Source organism: Myodes glareolus, chromosome 17 (genome assembly GCF_982192425.1).
Source record: "Myodes glareolus chromosome 17, mMyoGla1.1, whole genome shotgun sequence".
In the NCBI taxonomy this organism is placed as follows: Eukaryota; Metazoa; Chordata; class Mammalia; order Rodentia; family Cricetidae; genus Myodes; species Myodes glareolus.
The window spans coordinates 72,887,813-72,913,660 of record NC_142042.1 but is presented as its reverse complement, the minus strand read 5'-3'; the positions used below and the strand labels follow the sequence as shown (position 1 = coordinate 72,913,660).

Below are 25,848 nucleotides of genomic sequence, written 5' to 3'. Positions count from 1 at the left end.
TTCAGAGAAACGCATGTAAGTTTCTTCCTAATGCTTGCAAGTAGCTTAAGGCACTTTCAAAGGAAAGTGATTTTCTCTGAAAGGACAGCATTTAGAAAGTGAAGCAACACTCCATTCACTTCGCACAGGGAATTGAAGTGTTGGAACAGACTGCTTCTCTTTCAGAGAAACGCATATGAGTTTCTGGTGAATGCTTGTAAGTAGCTTAAGGCACTTTCAAAGGAAAGAGATTTTCTCTGAAAGGACAGCATTTAGAACGTAAAGTAACACTCCATTCCCTTCGCGCAATGAATTGAAGTGTTGGAACAGACTGCTTCTCTTTCATAGAAACGCATTAGTGTTTCTTGTAAATGCTTGCAAGTAGCTTAAGGCACTTTCAAAGGAAAGTGATTTTCTCTGAAAGGACAGCATTTAGAAAGTGAAGCAACACTCCATTCACTTCGCACAGTGAATTGAAGTGTTGGAACAGACTGCTTCTCTTTCAGAGAAACGCATGTGAGTTTCTGTTGAATGCTTGTAAGTAGCTTAAGGCACTTTCAAAGGAAAGCGATTTTCTCTGAAAGGACAGCATTTAGAAAGTGAAGCAACACTCCATTCACTTCGCACAGTGAATTGAAGTGTTGGAACAGACTGCTTCTCTTTCAGAGAAACGCATGTGAGTTTCTGTTGAATGCTTGTAAGTAGCTTAAGGCACTTTCAAATTAAAGTGATTTTCTCTGAAAGGACAGCATTTAGAAAGTGAGGCAACACTCCATTCACTTCACACAGTGAATTGAAGTGCTGGAACAGACTGCTTCTCTTTCAGAGAAACGCATGTGAGTTTTTTATGAATGCTTGAAAGTAGTTTAAGGCACTTTCAAAGGAAAGTGATTTTCTCTGAAAGGACAGCATTTAGAAAGTTAGGCAACACTCCATTCACTTCGCACAGTGAATTGAAGTGTTGGAACAGACTGCTTCTCTTTCAGAGAAACGCATGTGAGTTTCTTCCTTATGCTTGCAAGTAGCTTAAGGCACTTTCAAGAGAAAGTTATTTTCTCTGAAAGGACAGCATTTAGAAAGTAAAGCAACACTCCATTCACTTCGCACAGTGAATTGAAGTGTTGCAACAGACTGCTTCTCTTTCAGAGAAACGCTTGTGAGTTTCTTGTGAATTCTTGCAAGTTGCTTAAGGCACTTTCAAAGGAAAGTGATTTTCTCTGAAAGGACAGCATTTAGAAAGTGAAGCAACACTCCATTCACTTCGCACAGTGAATTGAAGTGCTGGAACAGACTGCTTCTCTTTCAGAGAAACGCATGTGAGTTTTTTATGAATGCTTGAAAGTAGTTTAAGGCACTTTCAAAGGAAAGTGATTTTCTCTGAAAGGACAGCATTTAGAAAGTGAGGCAACACTCCATTCACTTCGCACAGTGAATTGAAGTGTTGGAACAGACTGCTTCTCTTTCAGAGAAACGCATGTGAGTTTCTTCCTAATGCTTGCAAGTAGCTTAAGGCACTTTCAAGGGAAAGTTTATTTTCTCTGAAAGGACAGCATTTAGAAAGTGAAGCAACACTCCATTCACTTCGCACAGTGAATTGAAGTGTTGGAACAGACTGCTTCTCTTTCAGAGAAACGCATGTGAGTTTCTTGTGAATTCTTGCAAGTTGGTTAAGGCACTTTCAAAGGAAAGTGATTTTCTCTGAAAGGCCAGCATTTAGAAAGTGAAGCAACACTCCATTCACTTCGCACAGTGAATTGAAGTGTTGGAACAGACTGCTTTACTTTCAGAGAAATGCATGTGAGTTTTTTGTGAATGCTTGAAAGTAGTTTGAGGCACTTTCAAAGGAAAGTGATTTTCTCTGAAAGGACAGCATTTAGAAAGTGAAGCAACACTCCATTCACTTCGCACAGTGAATTGAAGTGTTGGAACAGACTGCTTCTCTTTCAGAGAAACGCATGTAAGTTTCTTCCTAATGCTTGCAAGTAGCTTAAGGCACTTTCAAAGGAAAGTGATTTTCTCTGAAAGGACAGCATTTAGAAAGTGAAGCAACACTCCATTCACTTCGCACAGGGAATTGAAGTGTTGGAACAGACTGCTTCTCTTTCAGAGAAACGCATATGAGTTTCTGGTGAATGCTTGTAAGTAGCTTAAGGCACTTTCAAAGGAAAGAGATTTTCTCTGAAAGGACAGCATTTAGAACGTAAAGTAACACTCCATTCCCTTCGCGCAATGAATTGAAGTGTTGGAACAGACTGCTTCTCTTTCATAGAAACGCATTAGTGTTTCTTGTAAATGCTTGCAAGTAGCTTAAGGCACTTTCAAAGGAAAGTGATTTTCTCTGAAAGGACAGCATTTAGAAAGTGAAGCAACACTCCATTCACTTCGCACAGTGAATTGAAGTGTTGGAACAGACTGCTTCTCTTTCAGAGAAACGCATGTGAGTTTCTGTTGAATGCTTGTAAGTAGCTTAAGGCACTTTCAAAGGAAAGCGATTTTCTCTGAAAGGACAGCATTTAGAAAGTGAAGCAACACTCCATTCACTTCGCACAGTGAATTGAAGTGTTGGAACAGACTGCTTCTCTTTCAGAGAAACGCATGTGAATTTCTGTTGAATGCTTGTAAGTAGCTTAAGGCACTTTCAAATTAAAGTGATTTTCTCTGAAAGGACAGCATTTAGAAAGTGAGGCAACACTCCATTCACTTCACACAGTGAATTGAAGTGCTGGAACAGACTGCTTCTCTTTCAGAGAAACGCATGTGAGTTTTTTATGAATGCTTGAAAGTAGTTTAAGGCACTTTCAAAGGAAAGTGATTTTCTCTGAAAGGACAGCATTTAGAAAGTTAGGCAACACTCCATTCACTTCGCACAGTGAATTGAAGTGTTGGAACAGACTGCTTCTCTTTCAGAGAAACGCATGTGAGTTTCTTCCTTATGCTTGCAAGTAGCTTAAGGCACTTTCAAGGGAAAGTTATTTTCTCTGAAAGGACAGCATTTAGAAAGTAAAGCAACACTCCATTCACTTCGCACAGTGAATTGAAGTGTTGCAACAGACTGCTTCTCTTTCAGAGAAACGCTTGTGAGTTTCTTGTGAATTCTTGCAAGTTGCTTAAGGCACTTTCAAAGGAAAGTGATTTTCTCTGAAAGGACAGCATTTAGAAAGTGAAGCAACACTCCATTCACTTCGCACAGTGAATTGAAGTGTTGGAACAGACTGCTTCTCTTTCAGAGAAATGCATGTGAGTTTTTTGTGAATGCTTGAAAGTAGTTTGAGGCACTTTCAAAGGAAAGTGATTTTCTCTGAAAGGACAGCATTTAGAAAGTGAAGCAACACTCCATTCACTTCGCACAGTGAATTGAAGTGTTGGAACAGACTGCTTCTCTTTCAGAGAAACACATGTAAGTTTCTTCCTAATGCTTGCAAGTAGCTTAAGGCACTTTCAAAGGAAAGTGATTTTCTCTGAAAGGACAGCATTTAGAAAGTGAAGCAACACTCCATTCACTTCGCACAGTGAATTGAAATGTTGGAACAGACTGCTTCTCTTTCAGAGAAACGCATGTGAGTTTCTGGTGAATGCTTGTAAGTAGCTTAAGTCACATTCAAAGGAAAGGGATTTTCTCTGAAAGGACAGCATTTAGAACGTGAAGCAACACTCCATTCACTTCGCACAGTGAATTGAAGTGTTGGAACAGACTGCTTCTCTTTCAGAGAAACGCATGTGAGTTTTTTCTGAATGCTTGAAAGTAGTTTAAGGCACTTTCAATGGAAAGTGATTTTCTCTGAAAGGACAGCATTTAGTAAGTGAGGCAACACTCCCTTCACTTCGCACAGTGAATTGAAGTGTTGGAACAGACTGCTTCTCTTTCAGAGAAACGCATGTGAGTTTCTGTTAAATGCTTGTAGTAGCTTAAGGCACTTTCAAAGGAAAGTGATTTTCTCTAAAAGGACAGCATTTAGAAAGTGAGGCAACACTCTATTCACTTCACACAGTGAATTGAAGTGTTGGAACAGACTGCTTCTCTTTCAGAGAAACGGATGTGAGTTTTTTCCTAATGCTTGCAAGTAGCTTAAGGCACTATCAAAGGAAAGTGATTTTCTCTGAAAGGACAGCATTTAGAAAGTGAAGCAACACTCCATTTACTTCGCACAGTGAATTGAAGTGTTGGAACAGACTGCTTCTCTTTCAGAGAAACGCATGTGAGTTTTTTATGAATGCTTGAAAGTAGTTTAAGGCACTTTCAAAGGAAAGTGATTTTCTCTGAAACGACAGCATTTAGAAAGTGAGTCAACACTCCATTCACTTCGCACAGTGAATTGAAGTGTTGGAACAGACTGCTTCACTTTCAGAGAAACGCATGTGAGTTTCTTCCTAATGCTTGCAAGTAGCTTAAGGCACTTTCAAGGGAAAGTGATTTTCTCTGAAAGGACAGCATTTAGAAAGTGAAGCAACACTCCATCCACTTCGCACAGTGAATTGAAGTGTTGGAACAGACTGCATCTCTTTCAGAGAAACGCATGTGAGTTTCTTGTGAATTCTTGCAAGTTGCTTAAGGCACTTTCAAAGGAAAGTGATTTTCTCTGAAAGGACAGCATTTAGAAAGTGAAGCAACACTCCATTCACTTCGCGCAGTGAATTGAAGTGTTGGAACAGACTGCTTCTCTTTCAGAGAAACGCATGTGAGTTTCTTCCTAATGCTTGCAAGTAGCTTAAGGCACTTTCAAGGGAAAGTTATTTTCTCTGAAAGGACAGCATTTAGAAAGTGAAGCAACACTCCATTCACTTCGCACAGTGAATTGAAGTGTTGGAACAGACTGCTTCTCTTTCAGAGAAACGCATTTGAGTTTCTTGTGAATTCTTGCAAGTTGCTTAAGGCACTTTCAAAGGAAAGTGATTTTCTCTGAAAGGACAGCATTTAGAAAGTGAAGCAACACTCCATTCACTTCGCACAGTGAATTGAAGTGTTGGAACAGACTGCTTCTCTTTCAGAGAAATGCATGTGAGTTTTTTGTGAATGCTTGAAAGTAGTTTGAGGCACTTTCAAAGGAAAGTGATTTTCTCTGAAAGGACAGCATTTAGAAAGTGAAGCAACACTCCATTCACTTCGCACAGTGAATTGAAGTGTTGGAACAGACTGCTTCTCTTTCAGAGAAACGCATGTAAGTTTCTTCCTAATGCTTGCAAGTAGCTTAAGGCACTTTCAAAGGAAAGTGATTTTCTCTGAAAGGACAGCATTTAGAAAGTGAAGCAACACTCCATTCACTTCGCACAGTGAATTGAAGTGTTGGAACAGACTGCTTCTCTTTCAGAGAAACGCATGTGAGTTTCTGGTGAATGCTTGTAAGTAGCTTAAGGCACTTTCAAAGGAAAGTGATTTTCTCTGAAAGGACAGCATTTAGAACGTAAAGCAACACTCCATTCCCTTCGCGCAATGAATTGAAGTGTTGGAACAGACTGCTTCTCTTTCATAGAAACGCATTAGTGTTTCTTGTAAATGCTTGCAAGTAGCTTAAGGCACTTTCAAAGGAAAGTGATTTTCTCTGAAAGGACAGCATTTAGAAAGTGAAGCAACACTCCATTCCCTTCGCACAGTGAATTGAAGTGTTGGAACAGACTGCTTCTCTTTCAGAGAAACGCATGTGAGTTTCTGTTGAATGCTTGTAAGTAGCTTAAGGAACTTTCAAATTAAAGTGATTTTCTCTGAAAGGACAGCATTTAGAAAGTGAAGCAACACTCCATTCACTTCGCACAGTGAATTGAAGTGTTGGAACAGACTGCTTCTCTTTCAGAGAAACGCATGTGAGTTTCTGTTGAATGCTTGTAAGTAGCTTATGGCACTTTCAAATTAAAGTGATTTTCTCTGAAAGGACAGCATTTAGAAAGTGAGGCAACACTCCATTCACTTCACACAGTGAATTGAAGTGCTGGAACAGACTGCTTCTCTTTCAGAGAAACGCATGTGAGTTTTTTATGAATGCTTGAAAGTAGTTTAAGGCACTTTCAAAGGAAAGTGATTTTCTCTGAAAGGACAGCATTTAGAAAGTGAAGCAACACTCCATTCACTTCGCACAGTGAATTGAAGTGTTGGAACAGACTGCTTCTCTTTCAGAGAAACGCATGTGAGTTTCTTGTGAATTCTTGCAGGTTGCTTAAGGCACTTTCAAAGGAAAGTGATTTTCTCTGAAAGGACAGCATTTAGAAAGTGAAGCAACACTCCATTCACTTCGCACAGTGAATTGAAGTGTTCGAACAGACTGCTTCTCTTTCAGAGAAACGCATGTGAGTTTCTGGTGAATGCTTGTAAGTAGCTTAAGGCACTTTCAAAGGAAAGTGATTTTCTCTGAAAGGACAGCATTTAGAACGTAAAGCAACACTCCATTCCCTTCGCGCAATGAATTGAAGTGTTGGAACAGACTGCTTCTCTTTCATAGAAACGCATTAGTGTTTCTTGTAAATGCTTGCAAGTAGCTTAAGGCACTTTCAAAGGAAAGTGATTTTCTCTGAAAGGACAGCATTTAGAAAGTGAAGCAACACACCATTCCCTTCGCACAGAGAATTGAAGTGTTGGAACAGATTGCTTCTCTTTCAGAGAAATGCATGTGAGTTTCTGTTGAATGCTTGTAAGTAGCTTAAGTCACATTCAAAGGAAAGGGATTTTCTCTGAAAGGACAGCATTTAGAACGTGAAGCAACACTCCATTCACTTCGCACAGTGAATTGAAGTGTTGGAACAGACTGCTTCTCTTTCTGAGAAACGCATGTGAGTTTTTTGTGAATGCTTGAAAGTAGTTTAAGGCACTTTCAATGGAAAGTGATTTTCTCTGAAAGGACAGCATTTAGTAAGTGAGGCAACACTCCCTTCACTTCGCACAGTGAATTGAAGTGTTGGAACAGACTGTTTCTCTTTCAGAGAAACGCATGTGAGTTTCTGTTAAATGCTTGTAGTAGCTTAAGGCACTTTCAAAGGAAAGTGATTTTCTCTAAAAGGACAGCATTTAGAAAGTGAGGCAACACTCTATTCACTTCACACAGTGAATTGAAGTGTTGGAACAGACTGCTTCTCTTTCAGAGAAACGCATGTGAGTTTTTTCCTAATGCTTGCAAGTAGCTTAAGGCACTATCAAAGGAAAGTGATTTTCTCTGAAAGGACAGCATTTAGAAAGTGAAGCAACACTCCATTTACTTCGCACAGTGAATTGAAGTGTTGGAACAGACTGCTTCTCTTTCAGAGAAACGCATGTGAGTTGTTTATGAATGCTTGAAAGTCGTTTAAGGCACTTTCAAAGGAAAGTGATTTTCTCTGAAACGACAGCATTTAGAAAGTGAGTCAACACTCCATTCACTTCGCACAGTGAATTGAAGTGTTGGAACAGACTGCTTCACTTTCAGAGAAACGCATGTGAGTTTCTTCCTAATTCTTGCAAGTAGCTTAAGGCACTTTCAAGGGAAAGTGATTTTCTCTGAAAGGACAGCATTTAGAAAGTGAAGCAACACTCCATCCACTTCGCACTGTGAATTGAAGTGTTGGAACAGACTGCATCTCTTTCAGAGAAACGCATGTGAGTTTCTTGTGAATTCTTGCAAGTTGCTTAAGGCACTTTAAAAGGAAAGTGATTTTCTCTGAAAGGACAGCATTTAGAAAGTGAAGCAACACTCCATTCACTTCACACAGTGAATTGAAGTATTGGAACAGACTGCTTCTCTTTCAGAGAAACGCATGTGAGTTTTTTCCTAATGCTTGCAAGTAGCTTAAGGCACTATCAAAGGAAAGTGATTTTCTCTGAAAGGACAGCATTTAGAAATTGAGGCAACACTCCATTCACTTCGCACAGTGAATTGAAGTGTTGGAACCGACTGCTTCTCTTTCAGAGAAACGCATGTGAGTTTCTGGTGAATGCTTGTAAGTAGCTTAAGGCACTTTCAAAGGAAAGTGATTTCCTCTGAAAGGAAAGCATTTAGAAAGTGAAGCAACACTCCATTCACTTCGTGCAGTGAATTGAAGTGTTGGAACAGAGTGCTTCTCTTTCAGAGAAACGCCTTAGTGTTTCTTGTGAATGCTTGCAAGTTGCTTAAGGCACTTTCAAAGGAAAGTGATTTTCTCTGAAAGGACATAATTTAGAAAGTGAAGCAACACTCCATTCACTTCGCACCGTGAATTGAAGTGTTGGAACAGACTGCTTCTCTTTCAGAGAAACGCATGTGAGTTTCTGTTGAATGCTTGTAAGTAGCTTAAGGCACTTTCAAAGGAAAGTGATTTTCTCTTTAAGGACAGCATTTAGAAAGTGAAGCAACACTCCATTCACTTCGCACAGTGAATTGAAGTGTTGGAACAGACTGCTTCTCTTTCAGAGAAACGCATGTGAGTTTCTGTTGAATGCTTGTAAGTAGCTTAAGGCACTTTCAAATTAAAGTGATTTTCTCTGAAAGGACAGCATTTAGAAAGTGAGGCAACACTCCATTCACTTCACACAGTGAATTGAATTGCTGGAACAGACTGCTTCTCTTTCAGAGAAACGCATGTGAGTTTTTTATGAATGCTTGAAAGTAGTTTAAGGCACTTTCAAAGGAAAGTGATTTTCTCTGAAAGGACAGCATTTAGAAAGTGAGGCAACACTCCATTCACTTCGCACAGTGAATTGAAGTGTTGGAACAGACTGCTTCTCTTTCAGAGAAACGCATGTGAGTTTCTTCCTAATGCTTGCAAGTAGCTTAAGGCACTTTCAAGGGAAAGTTATTTTCTCTGAAAGGACAGCATTTAGAAAGTGAAGCAACACTCCATTCACTTCGCACAGTGAATTGAAGTGTTGGAACAGACTGCTTCTCTTTCAGAGAAACGCATGTGAGTTTCTTGTGAATTCTTGCAAGTTGGTTAAGGCACTTTCAAAGGAAAGTGATTTTCTCTGAAAGGCCAGCATTTAGAAAGTGAAGCAACACTCCATTCACTTCGCACAGTGAATTGAAGTGTTGGAACAGACTGCTTTACTTTCAGAGAAATGCATGTGAGTTTTTTGTGAATGCTTGAAAGTAGTTTGAGGCACTTTCAAAGGAAAGTGATTTTCTCTGAAAGGACAGCATTTAGAAAGTGAAGCAACACTCCATTCACTTCGCACAGTGAATTGAAGTGTTGGAACAGACTGCTTCTCTTTCAGAGAAACGCATGTAAGTTTCTTCCTAATGCTTGCAAGTAGCTTAAGGCACTTTCAAAGGAAAGTGATTTTCTCTGAAAGGACAGCATTTAGAAAGTGAAGCAACACTCCATTCACTTCGCACAGGGAATTGAAGTGTTGGAACAGACTGCTTCTCTTTCAGAGAAACGCATATGAGTTTCTGGTGAATGCTTGTAAGTAGCTTAAGGCACTTTCAAAGAAAAGAGATTTTCTCTGAAAGGACAGCATTTAGAACATAAAGTAACACTCCATTCCCTTCGCGCAATGAATTGAAGTGTTGGAACAGACTGCTTCTCTTTCATAGAAATGCATTAGTGTTTCTTGTAAATGCTTGCAAGTAGCTTAAGGCACTTTCAAAGGAAAGTGATTTTCTCTGAAAGGACAGCATTTAGAAAGTGAAGCAACACTCCATTCACTTCGCACAGTGAATTGAAGTGTTGGAACAGACTGCTTCTCTTTCAGAGAAACGCATGTGAGTTTCTGTTGAATGCTTGTAAGTAGCTTAAGGCACTTTCAAATTAAAGTGATTTTCTCTGAAAGGACAGCATTTAGAAAGTGAGGCAACACTCCATTCACTTCACACAGTGAATTGAAGTGCTGGAACAGACTGCTTCTCTTTCAGAGAAACGCATGTGAGTTTTTTATGAATGCTTGAAAGTAGTTTAAGGCACTTTCAAAGGAAAGTGATTTTCTCTGAAAGGACAGCATTTAGAAAGTTAGGCAACACTCCATTCACTTCGCACAGTGAATTGAAGTGTTGGAACAGACTGCTTCTCTTTCAGAGAAACGCATGTGAGTTTCTTCCTAATGCTTGCAAGTAGCTTAAGGCACTTTCAAGGGAAAGTTATTTTCTCTGAAAGGACAGCATTTAGAAAGTAAAGCAACACTCCATTCACTTCGCACAGTGAATTGAAGTGTTGCAACAGACTGCTTCTCTTTCAGAGAAACGCTTGTGAGTTTCTTGTGAATTCTTGCAAGTTGCTTAAGGCACTTTCAAAGGAAAGTGATTTTCTCTGAAAGGACAGCATTTAGAAAGTGAAGCAACACTCCATTCACTTCGCACAGTGAATTGAAGTGTTGGAACAGACTGCTTCTCTTTCAGAGAAATGCATGTGAGTTTTTTGTGAATGCTTGAAAGTAGTTTGAGGCACTTTCAAAGGAAAGTGATTTTCTCTGAAAGGACAGCATTTAGAAAGTGAAGCAACACTCCATTCACTTCGCACAGTGAATTGAAGTGTTGGAACAGACTGCTTCTCTTTCAGAGAAACACATGTAAGTTTCTTCCTAATGCTTGCAAGTAGCTTAAGGCACTTTCAAAGGAAAGTGATTTTCTCTGAAAGGACAGCATTTAGAAAGTGAAGCAACACTCCATTCACTTCGCACAGTGAATTGAAATGTTGGAACAGACTGCTTCTCTTTCAGAGAAACGCATGTGAGCTTCTGGTGAATGCTTGTAAGTAGCTTAAGTCACATTCAAAGGAAAGGGATTTTCTCTGAAAGGACAGCATTTAGAACGTGAAGCAACACTCCATTCACTTCGCACAGTGAATTGAAGTGTTGGAACAGACTGCTTCTCTTTCAGAGAAACGCATGTGAGTTTTTTCTGAATGCTTGAAAGTAGTTTAAGGCACTTTCAATGGAAAGTGATTTTCTCTGAAAGGACAGCATTTAGTAAGTGAGGCAACACTCCATTCACTTCGCACAGTGAATTGAAGTGTTGGAACAGACTATTTCTCTTTCAGAGAAACGCATGTGAGTTTCTGTTAAATGCTTGTAGTAGCTTAAGGCACTTTCAAAGGAAAGTGATTTTCTCTAAAAGGACAGCATTTAGAAAGTGAGGCAACACTCTATTCACTTCACACAGTGAATTGAAGTGTTGTAACAGACTGCTTCTCTTTCAGAGAAACGGATGTGAGTTTTTTCCTAATGCTTGCAAGTAGCTTAAGGCACTATCAAAGGAAAGTGATTTTCTCTGAAAGGACAGCATTTAGAAAGTGAAGCAACACTCCATTTACTTCGCACAGTGAATTGAAGTGTTGGAACAGACTGCTTCTCTTTCAGAGAAACGCATGTGAGTTTTTTATGAATGCTTGAAAGTAGTTTAAGGCACTTTCAAAGGAAAGTGATTTTCTCTGAAACGACAGCATTTAGAAAGTGAGTCAACACTCCATTCACTTCGCACAGTGAATTGAAGTGTTGGAACAGACTGCTTCACTTTCAGAGAAACGCATGTGAGTTTCTTCCTAATGCTTGCAAGTAGCTTAAGGCACTTTCAAGGGAAAGTGATTTTCTCTGAAAGGACAGCATTTAGAAAGTGAAGCTACACTCCATCCACTTCGCACAGTGAATTGAAGTGTTGGAACAGACTGCATCTCTTTCAGAGAAACGCATGTGAGTTTCTTGTGAATTCTTGCAAGTTGCTTAAGGCACTTTCAAAGGAAAGTGATTTTCTCTGAAAAGACAGCATTTAGAAAGTGAAGCAACACTCCATTCACTTCGCACAGTGAATTGAAGTGTTGGAACAGACTGCTTCTCTTTCAGAGAAACGCATGTGAGTTTTTTGTGAATGCTTGAAAGTAGTTTAAGGCACTTTCAAAGGAAAGTGATTTTCTCTGAAAGGACAGCATTTAGAAAGTGAGGCAACACTCCCTTCACTTCGCACAGTGAATTGAAGTGTTGGAACAGGCTGCTTCTCTTTCAGAGAAACGCATGTGAGTTTCTTCCTAATGCTTGCAAGCAGCTTAAGGCACTTTCAAAGGAAAGTGATTTTCTCTGAAAGGACAGCATTTAGAAAGTGAAGCAACACTCCATTCACTTCGCACAGTGAATTGAAGTGTTGGAACGGACTGCTTCTCTTTCAGAGAAACGCATGTGAGTTTCTTCCTAATGATTGCAAGTAGCTTAAGGCACTTTCAAAGGAAAGTGATTTCCTCTGAAAGGACAGCATTTAGAAAGTGAAGCAACACTCTATTCACTTCGTGCAGTGAATTGAAGTGTTGGAACAGAGTGCTTCTCTTTCAGAGAAACGCATGTGAGTTTCTTCCTAATGATTGCAAGTAGCTTAAGGCACTTTCAAAGGAAAGTGATTTTCTCTGAATGGACAGCATTTAGAAAGTGAGGCAACACTCTATTCACTTCACACAGTGAATTGCAGTGTTGGAACAGACTGCTTCTCTTTCAGAGAAACGCATGTGAGTTTTTTCCTAATGCTTGCAAGTAGCTTAAGGCACTATCAAAGGAAAGTAATTTTCTCTGAAACGACAGCATTTAGAAAGTGAGGCAACACTCCATTCACTTCGCACAGTGAATTGAAGTGTTGGAACCGACTGCTTCTCTTTCAGAGAAACGCATGTGAGTTTCTGTTGAATGCTTGTAAGTAGCTTAAGGCACTTTCAAAGGAAAGTGATTTCCTCTGAAAGGACAGCATTTAGAAAGTGAAGCAACACTCCATTCACTTCGTGCAGTGAATTGAAGTGTTGGAACAGAGTGCTTCTCTTTCAGAGAAACGCCTTAGTGTTTCTTGTGAATGCTTGCAAGTTGCTTAAGGCACTTTCAAAGGAAAGTGATTTTCTCTGAAAGGACATAATTTAGAAAGTGAAGCAACACTCCATTCACTTCGCACAGTGAATTGAAGTGTTGGAACAGACTGCTTCTCTTTCAGAGAAACGCATGTGAGTTTCTGTTGAATGCTCGTAAGTAGCTTAAGGCACTTTCAAAGGAAAGTGATTTTCTCTGAAAGGACAGCATTTAGAAAGTGAAGCAACACTCCATTCACTTCGCACAGTGAATTGAAGTGTTGGAACAGACTGCTTCTCTTTCAGAGAAACGCATGTGAGTTTCTGTTGAATGCTTGTAAGTAGCTTAAGGCACTTTCAAATTAAAGTGATTTTCTCTGAAAGGACAGCATTTAGAAAGTGAGGCAACACTCCATTCACTTCACACAGTGAATTGAAGTGCTGGACCAGACTGCTTCTCTTTCAGAGAAACGCATGTGAGTTTTTTATGAATGCTTGAAAGTAGTTTAAGGCACTTTCAAAGGAAAGTGATTTTTTCTGAAAGGACAGCATTTAGAAAGTGAGGCAACACTCCATTCACTTCACACAGTGAATTGAAGTGTTGGAACAGACTGCTTCTCTTTCAGAGAAACGCATGTGAGTTTCTGCTACGGACCGGCTCAGGGGGGCCACTCAGACCGTAGGGAATCAGGGTGAAGGCACAGGAGAGATCAGGATACGGCGAAGAAAAATGACACACAGACACTCTCAATATTGAGGCATGCTGTGGCGATTTACTTACTTCAGTGCAGGATTATATATTTTTTACAATCAAAGAACTTGGTAAAGGCATACATCATCAAATCATAAGACAGAAAAGAACAGCATAAAATAATTTACAAAAAGAATCTTTGAAGATGCTTTGACTTGGGCACAAGGACTCCTGCTTTCTCACACTATACAAAACAAACTCTCTCCTCTTGCCTTCAAAGAGATCACTGCCCTTGAGCTAGACTATCTTTATCAGCTTGCAGGTGGATGGTTGGTTTGAGCTAAGTGACCTTGTGTGCCTGAGTGAGAAAGAAAAAAGGCTACTATCTCCCTGGGAAAGCTTTCTGCTAGGAAAATTCTAATACATAGTCTTGAGTCTTTCTGAAGTTTACTTTATATCACTAACTTCAACTTTCCTCCCTTCTCAATTCTCAGGCTCAGATATTGTCAGTTTAGGCTAGGTCTTTTTCTTCCCATAAGAAAGGTTTCATAGGCCTGTTTACAATTGCACATATTTCTCAGGCAAATGCCTAAAGCTTCTAAGATGTATCCTAGTAAAATTAACTCCTTTTGTTCCATATCATCAAGGAATTGTCCTAATGATGATTCTGGCAATTTCAGAACTGGCTATTTTTTAAGGCTTTGATTAATAGCGGAGCAGAATTCAAAAATGTCCTTAGCAGTCTTGTTTGTATCCGCAACTGCCTGGAATAGTCTGATCTGTTAGCAATATGCAAGAATCACAAAGAACACACAGACAAGGGAAAAGACACACATATGGCTCCAAGGACAGCCAGGTCGAGTCAATACTAATGGCAACTCAGGTAGCTTTACACCACAACTGGTTACCAGGGACCCGCCTGGAACACACAGCTCCTGGAAGCACAAATCCCAATCCTGCCGGCATTATTTGCCCATCCAGTCAGCATTTCTGCTACACTGGCGAGACAGCCGTGGATGTAGCAGGTCCCCGTTTTTTATTTTTAAAATGCAACTCGAACACCTCCTGTTTCACTTGGGCCATTGAATTGAAAAGACACTTAAGGAGACAAGGAAACAGAAAAATTACCAACAGTACTAATAAGATGACTATTCCAATGAGGACAAAATACTGCACCCAATTTAATGGATTCAAAGCCTTAATTCCTGACTCAATTTCATTAGCCAAATCTTGTAGACCACCTAGTTGTAAATGAGCTTGGCTAATAGCAGAAATATCTTTTTGTAATGCAATTAAATCATATGTGATGTTATTATCTTGCCAAACACCCTGTAAATGTGCCTTCACTTTGTCCCATGGCTCTGAATAATTATAAGTCAGTGGTGTGACACAAATTGCTTTAAAGCTTCCATGACAACGTGTGGATAGAGTAGTTTTCAAATTAGCAATGTCCTGTCCAAGAGCAAGGACCACTTCTTCTAATACATTAATTTTTGCTTCCAATTCATTGTCAATTGCTGCTTGTCTCAGTAATGCAGATGTAATGTTCTTATTTAATGTATTTACATAATGAGCAGTATGGATCTCTTGAACTAATGCTGTTGTAGCTACAGCAAAAGTGGTGAGTATTGATATTAATGCTGCTATGCCCAAAATAAGTGTAGCCACAAATCTCCTAGGCCGTACCAAATCTCTTAATGTATTCAAAACTTGCAAGGCGGAGTTATCGTACCAAGGATCATTTCCCAGTTCCACAGGTAGCATAACAAAAGGTGGACGTCTAACAACAAGCAAAACATTCAAACCTTTGGTTCAGCTGAAGTAATGCAATTAGTTAGTTTACAGGAATGACAAACAACTTGATAGGACTTATTCACTTTGGTAATATTAACATAAGCAGGCTGAGCTAATAACAATGCATTAGGATAAGAAATACATGCCCTGAGTCCTATAGGCTCAATCTTAGTATGATTAGGTCTTTTTTCCAGAAATATATTAGCTGCAGCAAGCAATCTGAACAGGCCAGAGTGCTTTCTAGTAATATTCCCTTCTTTAGCAAACCATGTAGGCTCAACAAAACCTGGAGAAAACCATCTTCGTAAGGGCTCTCCTACCGTTACGTATTTATAGTGATGAAATTTCTCTTGATGAGTATTTATATGATTTTCATAAAGATACTGTTGACTTGAAGATATAGAATAATCCCAAATTTCATAAGAGGAATCTTTAGGCTGATATTTAGTGGCTGTATTTGGAAAGCCACAAGTTAGCCATGTAGGGAACTTATTAATAGCTGAATCCCAAAATTGATCCTTACTCTTATTTATTCCTCAAAACTTTATTAGGTAAATTAACATAAAGTAGCAGTAATAGTTGAGCAATTCTTTGTCCCTTATGAATCTGAATAGTCTCAGATAATGGCTTCACCATGACTTTAATGTCATTTTCTGTGTCTGCATCTATGACACCTGACACAACTTTAGAATTCTTTTGATAGTTGAAACTTTTTCCTATAATAAATCCCACAGTTTGTGGCAACAATGTTCCTTTCATTGATGTAGGTACTAAGAAAATGCCATCCCATTTAGAAAGAAACTTATCCTTTAAACTAGCCAAATCAAGGCCAGCACTACCTGGTGTTGCTCTAGGCAACTCATGTATGATAAACTCTGGAGCATCAGGTTTTAAATTCCTGGTTCTGATTTTTCCTTTCCCTTAAGGATCCCTTGCTTAAATGTAAAGTCTAGGTCTCTCCCTTCTTTTCCCACAATGACATCGAGAGACTTCCTGAAACGGAGAGCCAGGGTGCAATGGCAAAAAATTCCTTTTAAGTATTTTGTCTTATCTTCTAGATTCTTTAAACATAGCAGCTCATTAAGAGCCTAAAAAATTGAGTGCAATTGATTAGCACCCATATTTAATTGATATTCCTTTTACTTTCGTTTCGTCGACTTGCGAAACTGTTTTTTACTCATTCCTTATTTATGGAATGGGCAATAAAACTCCCGCTTTGATAGCGGCTGCTCCCCCTTCATTTCCAGGGAAAAGTAATTAACCCCCGCTTTGCCGCGGTTGTCTTCTCTCTATTTACAAAGAGAGCTCTTAATGAATTCTGCTTTAACAGCAGACACTTTCCTTTTATTTATAGGAAAAGCAATTAATCATTCCTACTTTAGTCATAGGATTCCCATTTATTTGAGAACTATTTTCCCCTGCTTTGGTCACAGGATCTCCAGCTTACCTGAGGACTATTTCCCCTGCTGTTTGTTCATGGTCTGGACCAGGTCCTGACAGCAGGTGTTGCACTGGGGGTCATCTTACCCAGTGGTCAGCATTATTGTTATTCAGGTGGAGACATCGTGGTGTCCCATAATCTTCTTTGGAGACCTTAGGTCACTGTTAAAGTCTCAGAGTCTCTGTCTAATATATGCTTTTTAAACTTTATTTTAAATGCCATTTTATACAGATTTTTGAAGCATTTAGAGCTGTCCAAGTATCTCTGATTAGGTAAATTTTATTATTTTTATTAACTTATATTTTTAACAAACCAATAATATATACCATATCTTTGCTAAAGTAAACCTGTAAATTAATCATTTTTAGTAAAGACAATGAGGTTAAAACCTAATCATAAACAATATGAAACATTTTATAAGCATTTGTGTTTTATTTTTAAGACATAAAAATTCTCAAAAACTGTATGAGTCAGAACATTTGAATATTTACTGCAAAAAATAACTGTCAAAATATTAGAAAGTCTTTACTTAGAAAAAAGACGAATCTTAAATATAATTTCTTTGCTGAATGTGGAGAAAGCATTATGTTAGCATAAACAATTAATCAATGATTATATTATTAAAAATACCCAAATCAATATTTGCTCAGAAAGTTTTTGGCAAAATGTGGCAAAATCATATGATGTTCATAGGACAGAATTTTTGAGACCCTTACTCTGTTGAGTATACTCACCTCATATATTTTTTAATATCATAAAGCTACACAAGCATGCATAAAAGAAATAACCATGACCTTTTCACAAGATAAATCCTTTTAAAACCAGAATTGACCATTAAACATTCAGATATAAGAAATTATAACATTTTATATACCTTTTGTAATTTTTAGGTTTTGACTCCTTTCTCAATCTTTGTTTCATTGATTAAGCCAGACACTTTAAGACAAACCCCTTTTATTATTTTTATTTATTATCATTATTTTAGCGTTTTTGTCCTTGTTGGTTTTTAGATAATATAGAAGCCTAATGTATCTTTAACATTTGTTTTTTAAATTAATGTTTTTTAAAGTTACAGGTTGGTATAATTTAAAACTTTTTATAAGCAGTATTAGGACAGGACAGAGTTAAGAGAAGAAACTGCTGGCCAGCGGAAGAAACCTTGAGTGTTATCACAGTGAAAAACTTAACTCAGAAAAGAGAAGAGGCACAGAAAATGTCCTTTAGCTGCTAATGCCTTTTAAAATTCCCTATTAACTTTTCTCTGATCATAATTTTAGACCTTTTGTTTTATATTTGTCTGGTTTTTATTTCTATTTTTATGTTTATTTTTATTCTTATCTAAGAGCGTTCCATCCTTATGGAACTTAGATTTACATTCATTCTTCCAGTGCTTTCCCTTTTTGCACCGGGGACAAAGTTCGGGAGTTCCCCTTTGCCCTGCTCCCCTGGACCTCCTGCAGTCTTTCTGCATGTGCCCAGGTTTCCCACAATTATAACAAGTGGGAGATGAGGTGTCTCTTACACCTCCTCCATTGGCGCTGAATTTCCAACCCTTCATTGCTGTAGCATAAGCCATTTCTTGGACTAATGCTGATAAGGCATCTCTCATAGATTGCCCCATGGTTCCTCAGGATTACTTACACTGTGACCGGCAAATCTTCCGGCGGGACTGCAGCTCCCTGGTAAGAGCCGTTCCTGAAAACTAATATAAGGAAAAGAAAGAAAAGAGAAAGATTACCTGTCCTTCAAGTCCCTGTTCGGGCGCCACCTGCTACGGACCGGCTCAGGGGGGCCACTCAGACCGTAGGGAATCAGGGTGAAGGCACAGGAGAGATCAGGATACGGCGAAGAAAAATGACACACAGACACTCTCAATATTGAGGCATGCTGTGGCGATTTACTTACTTCAGTGCAGGATTATATATTTTTTACAATCAAAGAACTTGGCAAAGGCATACATCATCAAATCATAAGACAGAAAAGAACAGCATAAAATAATTTACAAAAAGAATCTTTGAAGATGCTTTGACTTGGGCACAAGGACTCCTGCTTTCTCACACTATACAAAACAAACTCTCTCCTCTTGCCTTCAAAGAGATCACTGCCCTTGAGCTAGACTATCTTTATCAGCTTGCAGGTGGATGGTTGGTTTGAGCTAAGTGACCTTGTGTGCCTGAGTGAGAAAGAAAAAAGGCTACTATCTCCCTGGGAAAGCTTTCTGCTAGGAAAATTCTAATACATAGTCTTGAGTCTTTCTGAAGTTTACTTTATATCACTAACTTCAACTTTCCTCCCTTCTCAATTCTCAGGCTCAGATATTGTCAGTTTAGGCTAGGTCTTTTTCTTCCCATAAGAAAGGTTTCATAGGCCTGTTTACAATTGCACATATTTCTCAGGCAAATGCCTAAAGCTTCTAAGATGTATCCTAGTAAAATTAACTCCTTTTGTTCCATATCATCAAGGAATTGTCCTAATGATGATTCTGGCAATTTCAGAACTGGCTATTTTTTAAGGCTTTGATTAATAGCGGAGCAGAATTCAAAAATGTCCTTAGCAGTCTTGTTTGTATCCGCAACTGCCTGGAATAGTCTGATCTGTTAGCAATATGCAAGAATCACAAAGAACACACAGACAAGGGAAAAGACACACATATGGCTCCAAGGACAGCCAGGTCGAGTCAATACTAATGGCAACTCAGGTAGCTTTACACCACAACTGGTTACCAGGGACCCGCCTGGAACACACAGCTCCTGGAAGCACAAATCCCAATCCTACCGGCATTATTTGCCCATCCAGTCAGCATTTCTGCTACACTGGCGAGACAGCCGTGGATGTAGCAAGTTTCTTCCTAATGCTTGCAAGTAGCGTAAGGCACTTTCAAGGGAAAGTGATTTTCTCTGAAAGGACAGCATTTAGAAAGTGAAGCAACACTCCATCCACTTCGCACAGTGAATTGAAGTGTTGGAACAGACTGCTTCTCTTTCAGAGAAACGCATGTGAGTTTCTTGTGAATTCTTGCAAGTTGCTTAAGGCACTTTCAAAGGAAAGTGATTTTCTCTGAAAGGACAGCATTTAGAAAGTGAAGCAACACTCCATTCCCTTCGCACAGAGAATTGAAGTGTTGGAACAGATTGCTTCTCTTTCAGAGAAATGCATGTGAGTTCCTGTTGAATGCTTGTAAGTAGCTTAAGTCACATTCAAAGGAAAGGGATTTTCTCTGAAAGGACAGCATTTAGAACGTGAAGCAACACTCCATTCACTTCGCACAGTGAATTGAAGTGTTGGAACAGACTGCTTCTCTTTCAGAGAAACGCATGCGAGTTTTTTGTGAATGCTTGAAAGTAGTTTAAGGCACTTTCAATGGAAAGTGATTTTCTCTGAAAGGACAGCATTTAGTAAGTGAGGCAACACTCCCTTCACTTCGCACAGTGAATTGAAGTGTTGGAACAGACTGTTTCTCTTTCAGAGAAACGCATGTGAGTTTCTGTTAAATGCTTTTAGTAGCTTAAGGCACTTTCAAAGGAAAGTGATTTTCTCTAAAAGGACAGCATTTAGAAAGTGAGGCAACACTCTATTCACTTCACACAGTGAATTGAAGTGTTGGAACAGACTGCTTCTCTTTCAGAGAAACACATGTGAGTTTTTTCCTAATGCTTGCAAGTAGCTTAAGGCACTATCAAAGGAAAGTGATTTTCTCTGAAAGGACAGCATTTAGAAAGTGAAGCAACACTCCATTTACTTCGCACAGTGAATTGATGTGTTGGAACAGACTGCTTCTCTTTCAGAGAAACGCATGTGAGTTTTTTATGAATGCTTGAAAGTAGTTTAAGGCACTTTCAAAGGAAAGTGATTTTCTCTGAAACGACAGCATTTAGAAAGTGAGTCAACACTCCATTCACTTCGCACAGTGAATTGAAGTGTTGGAACAGACTGCTTCACTTTCAGAGAAACGCATGTGAGTTTCTTCCTAATGCTTGCAAGTAGCTTAAGGCACTTTCAAGGGAAAGTGATTTTCTCTGAAAGGACAGCATTTAGAAAGTGAAGCAACACTCCATCCACTTCGCACAGTGAATTGAAGTGTTGGAACAGACTGCATCTCTTTCAGAGAAACGCATGTGAGTTTCTTGTGAATTCTTGCAAGTTGCTTAAGGCACTTTCAAAGGAAAGTGATTTTCTCTGAAAGGACAGCATTTAGAAAGTGAAGCAACACTCCATTCACTTCGCACAGTGAATTGAAGTGTTGGAACAGACTGCTTCTCTTTCAGAGAAACGCATGTGAGTTTTTTGTGAATGCTTGAAAGTAGTTTAAGGCACTTTCAAAGGAAAGTGATTTTCTCTGAAAGGACAGCATTTAGAAAGTGAGGCAACACTCCCTTCACTTCGCACAGTGAATTGAAGTGTTGGAACAGGCTGCTTCTCTTTCAGAGAAACGCATTTGAGTTTCTTCCTAATGCTTGCAAGCAGCTTAAGGCACTTTCAAAGGAAAGTGATTTTCTCTGAAAGGACAGCATTTAGAAAGTGAGGCAACACTCCCGTCACTTCGCACAGTGAATTGAAGTGTTGGAACAGGCTGCTTCTCTTTCAGAGAAACGCATTTGAGTTTCTTCCTAATGCTTGCAAGCAGCTTAAGGCACTTTCAAAGGAAAGTGATTTTCTCTGAAAGGACAGCATTTAGAAAGTGAAGCAACACTGTATCCACTTCGCACAGTGAATTGAAGTGTTGGAACGGACTGCTTCTCTTTCAGAGAAACGCATGTGAGTTTCTTCCTAATGATTGCAAGTAGCTTAAGGCACTTTCAAAGGAAAGTGATTTCCTCTGAAAGGACAGCATTTAGAAAGTGAAGCAACACTCTATTCACTTCGTGCAGTGAATTGAAGTGTTGGAACAGAGTGCTTCTCTTTCAGAGAAACGCATGTGAGTTTCTGTTAAATGCTTGTAAGTAGCTTAAGGCACTTTCAAAGGAAAGTGATTTTCTCTGAATGGACAGCATTTAGAAAGTGAGGCAACACTCTATTCACTTCACACAGTGAATTGCAGTGTTGGAACAGACTGCTTCTCTTTCAGAGAAACGCATGTGAGTTTTTTCCTAATGCTTGCAAGTAGCTTAAGGCACTATCAAAGGAAAGTGATTTTCTCTGAAAGGACAGCATTTAGAAAGTGAAGCAACACTCCATTCACTTCGCACAGTGAATTGAAGTGGTGGAACAGACTGCTTCTCTTTCAGAGAAACGCATGTGAGTTTTTTATGAATGCTTGAAAGTAGTTTAAGGCACTTTCAAAGGAAAGTGATTTTCTCTGAAACGACAGCATTTAGAAAGTGAGGCAACACTCCATTCACTTCGCACAGTGAATTGAAGTGTTGGAACCGACTGCTTCTCTTTCAGAGAAACGCATGTGAGTTTCTGGTGAATGCTTGTAAGTAGCTTAAGGCACTTTCAAAGGAAAGTGATTTCCTCTGAAAGGACAGCATTTAGAAAGTGAAGCAACACTCCATTCACTTCGTTCAGTGAATTGAAGTGTTGGAACAGAGTGCTTCTCTTTCAGAGAAACGCCTTAGTGTTTCTTGTGAATGCTTGCAAGTTGCTTAAGGCACTTTCAAAGGAAAGTGATTTTCTATGAAAGGACATGATTTAGAAAGTGAAGCAACACTCCATTCACTTCGCACAGTGAATTGAAGTGTTGGAACAGACTGGTTCTCTTTCAGAGAAACGCATGTGAGTTTCCGTTGAATGCTCGTAAGTAGCTTAAGGCACTTTCAAAGGAAAGTGATTTTCTCTGAAAGGACAGCATTTAGAAAGTGAAGCAACACTCCATTCACTTCGCACAGTGAATTGAAGTGTTGGAACAGACTGCTTCTCATTCAGAGAAACGCATGTGAGTTTCTGTTGAATGCTTGTAAGTAGCTTAAGGCACTTTCAAATTAAAGTGATTTTCTCTGAAAGGACTGCATTTAGAAAGTGAGGCAACACTCCATTCACTTCACACAGTGAATTGAAGTGCTGGAACAGACTGCTTCTCTTTCAGAGAAACGCATGTGAGTTTTTTATGAATGCTTGAAAGTACTTTAAGGCACTTTCAAAGGAAAGTGATTTTCTCTGAAAGGACAGCATTTAGAAAGTGAGGCAACACTCCATTCACTTCGCACAGTGAATTGAAGTGTTGGAACAGACTGCTTCTCTTTCAGAGAAACGCATGTAAGTTTCTTCCTAATGCTTGCAAGGAGCTTAAGGCACTTTCAAAGGAAAGTGATTTTCTCTGAAAGGACAGCATTTAGAAAGTGAAGCAACACTCCATTCACTTCGTACAGTGAATTGAAGTGTTGGAACAGACTGCTTCTCTTTCAGAGAAATGCATGTGAGTTTCTGGTGAATGCTTGTAAGTAGCTTAAGGCACTTTCAAAGGAAAGTGATTTTCTCTGAAAGGACAGAATTTAGAACGTAAAGCAACACTCCATTCCCTTCGCGCATTGAATTGAAGTGTTGGAACAGACTGCTTCTCTTTCATAGAAACGCATTAGTGTTTCTTGTAAATGCTTGCAAGTAGCTTAAGGCACTTTCAAAGGAAAGTGATTTTCTCTGAAAGGACAGCATTTAGAAAGTGAAGCAACACTCCATTCCCTTCGCACAGAGAATTGATGTGTTGGAACAGATTGCTTCTCTTTCAGAGAAATGCATGTGAGTTTCTGTTGAATGCTTGTAAGTAGCTTAAGTCACATTCAAAGGAAAGGGATTTTCTCTGAAAGGACAGCATTTAGAACGTGAAGCAACACTCCATTCACTTCGCACAGTGAATTGAAGTGTTGGAACACACTGCTTCTCTTTCAGAGAAACGCATGTGAGTTTTTTGTGAATGCTTGAAAGTAGTTTAAGGCACTTTCAATGGAAAGTGATTTTCTCTGAAATGACAGCATTTAGAAAGTGAGGCAACACTCCCTTCACTTCGCACAGTGAATTGAAGTGTTGGAACAGACTGCTTCTCTTTCAGAGAAACGCATGTGAGTTTCTGTTAAATGCTTGTAAGTAGCTTAAGGCACTTTCAAAGGAAAGTGATTTTCTCTGAAAGGACAGCATTTAGAAAGTGAGGCAACACTCTATTCACTTCACACAGTGAATTGCAGTGTTGGAACAGACTGCTTCTCTTTCAGAGAAACGCATGTGAGTTTTTTCCTAATGCTTGGAAGTAGCTTAAGGCACTATCAAAGGAAAGTGATTTTCTCTGAAAGGACAGCATTTAGAAAGTGAAGCAACACTCCATTCACTTCGCACAGTGAATTGAAGTGTTGGAACAGACTGCTTCTCTTTCAGAGATACGCATGTGAGTTTTTTATGAATGCTTGAAAGTAGTTTAAGGCACTTTCAAAGGAAAGTGATTTTCTCTGAAACGACAGCATTTAGAAAGTGAGGCAACACTCCATTCACTTCGCACAGTGAATTGAAGTTTTGGAACCGACTGCTTCTCTTTCAGAGAAACGCATGTGAGTTTCTGGTGAATGCTTGTAAGTAACTTAAGTCACTTTCAAAGGAAAGTGATTTCCTCTGAAAGGACAGCATTTAGAAAGTGAAGCAACACTCCATTCACTTCGTGCAGTGAATTGAAGTGTTGGAAGAGAGTGCTTCTCTTTCAGAGAAACGCCTTAGTGTTTCTTGTGAATGCTTGCAAGTTGCTTAAGGCACTTTCAAAGGAAAGTGATTTTCTCTGAAAGGACATAATTTTGAAAGTGAAGCAACACTCCATTCACTTCGCACAGTGAATTGAAGTGTTGGAACAGACTGCTTCTCTTTCAGAAAAACGCATGTGAGTTTCTTGTGAATTCTTGCAAGTTGCTTAAGGCACTTTCAAAGGAAAGTGATTTTCTCTGAAAGGACAGCATTTAGAAAGTGAAGCAACACTCCATTCACTTCGCACAGTGAATTGAAGTGTTGGAACAGACTGCTTCTCTTTCAGAGAAACGCATGTGAGTTTTTTGTGAATGCTTGAAAGTAGTTTAAGGCACTTTCAAAGGAAAGTGATTTTCTCTGAAAGGACAGCATTTAGAAAGTGAGGCAACACTCCCTTCACTTCACACAGTGAATTGAAGTGTTGGAACAGTCTGCTTCTCTTTCAGAGAAACGCATGTGAGTTTCTTCCTAATGCTTGCAAGCAGCTTAAGGCACTTTCAAAGGAAAGTGATTTTCTCTGAAAGGACAGCATTTAGAAAGTGAAGCAACACTCCATTCACTTCGCACAGTGAATTGAAGTGTTGGAACAGACTGCTTCTCTTTCAGAGAAACGCATGTGAGTTTTTGTGAATGCTTGAAAGTAGTTTAAGGCACTTTCAAAGGAAAGTGATTTTCTCTGAAAGGACAGCATTTAGAAAGTGAAGCAACACTCCATTCACTTCGCACAGTGAATTGAAGTGTTGGAACAGACTGCTTCTCTTTCAGAGAAACGCATGTAAGTTTCTTCCTAATGCTTGCAAGTAGCTTAAGGCACTTTCAAAGGAAAGTGATTTTCTCTGAAAGGACAGCATTTAGAAAGTGAAGCAACACTCCATTCACTTCGCACAGTGAATTGAAGTGTTGGAACAGACTGCTTCTCTTTCAGAGAAACGCATGTGAGTTTCTGGTGAATGCTTGTAAGTAGCTTAAGGCACTTTCAAAGGAAAGTGATTTTCTCTGAAAGGACAGCATTTAGAAAGTAAAGCAACACTCCATTCCCTTCGCGCAATGAATTGAAGTGTTGGAACAGACTGCTTCTCTTTCATAGAAACGCATTAGTGTTTCTTGTAAATGCTTGCAAGTAGCTTAAGGCACTTTCAAAGGAAAGTGATTTTCTCTGAAAGGACAGCATTTAGAAAGTGAGGAAACACTCCATTCACTTCACTCAGTGAACTGATGTGTTGGAACAGACTGCTTCTCTTTCAGAGAAACGCATGTGAGTTTCTTTTTAATGCTTGCAAGTAGCTTAAGGCACTTTCAAAGGAAAGTGATTTTCTCTGAAAGGACAGCATTTCGAAAGTGAAGCAACACTCCATTCACTTCGCACAGTGAATTGAAGTATTGGAACAGACTGCTTCTCTTTCAGAGAAACGCATGTGAATTTCTTCCTAATGCTTGAAAGTAGCTTAAGGCACTTTCAAAGGAAAGTGATTTTCTCTGAAAGGACAGCATTTAGATAGTGAAGCAACACTCCATTCACTTCGCACAGTGAATTGAAGTGCTGGAACAGAGTGCTTCTCTTTCAGAGAAACGCATGTGAGTTTCTTCCTAATGCTTTCAAGTAGCT

General features: G+C 39.2%; 1 protein-coding gene across 1 annotated transcript; it reads right to left on the bottom strand.

The window, feature by feature from the left end:
• Positions 1 to 14,476: 14,476 nt before the first annotated feature.
• Positions 14,477 to 19,386, bottom strand: LOC148119512 (endogenous retrovirus group K member 13-1 Env polyprotein-like; the record flags this gene model as incomplete). Its single annotated transcript, XM_087897418.1, has 3 exons — positions 19,359 to 19,386; positions 18,225 to 18,285; positions 14,477 to 15,128 (listed from the first exon to the last, which is right to left on the bottom strand). Coding segments are annotated over exons 1-3 (741 nt in total), but the record flags the coding sequence as incomplete, so codon positions are not given.
• Positions 19,387 to 25,848: the final 6,462 nt, after the last annotated feature.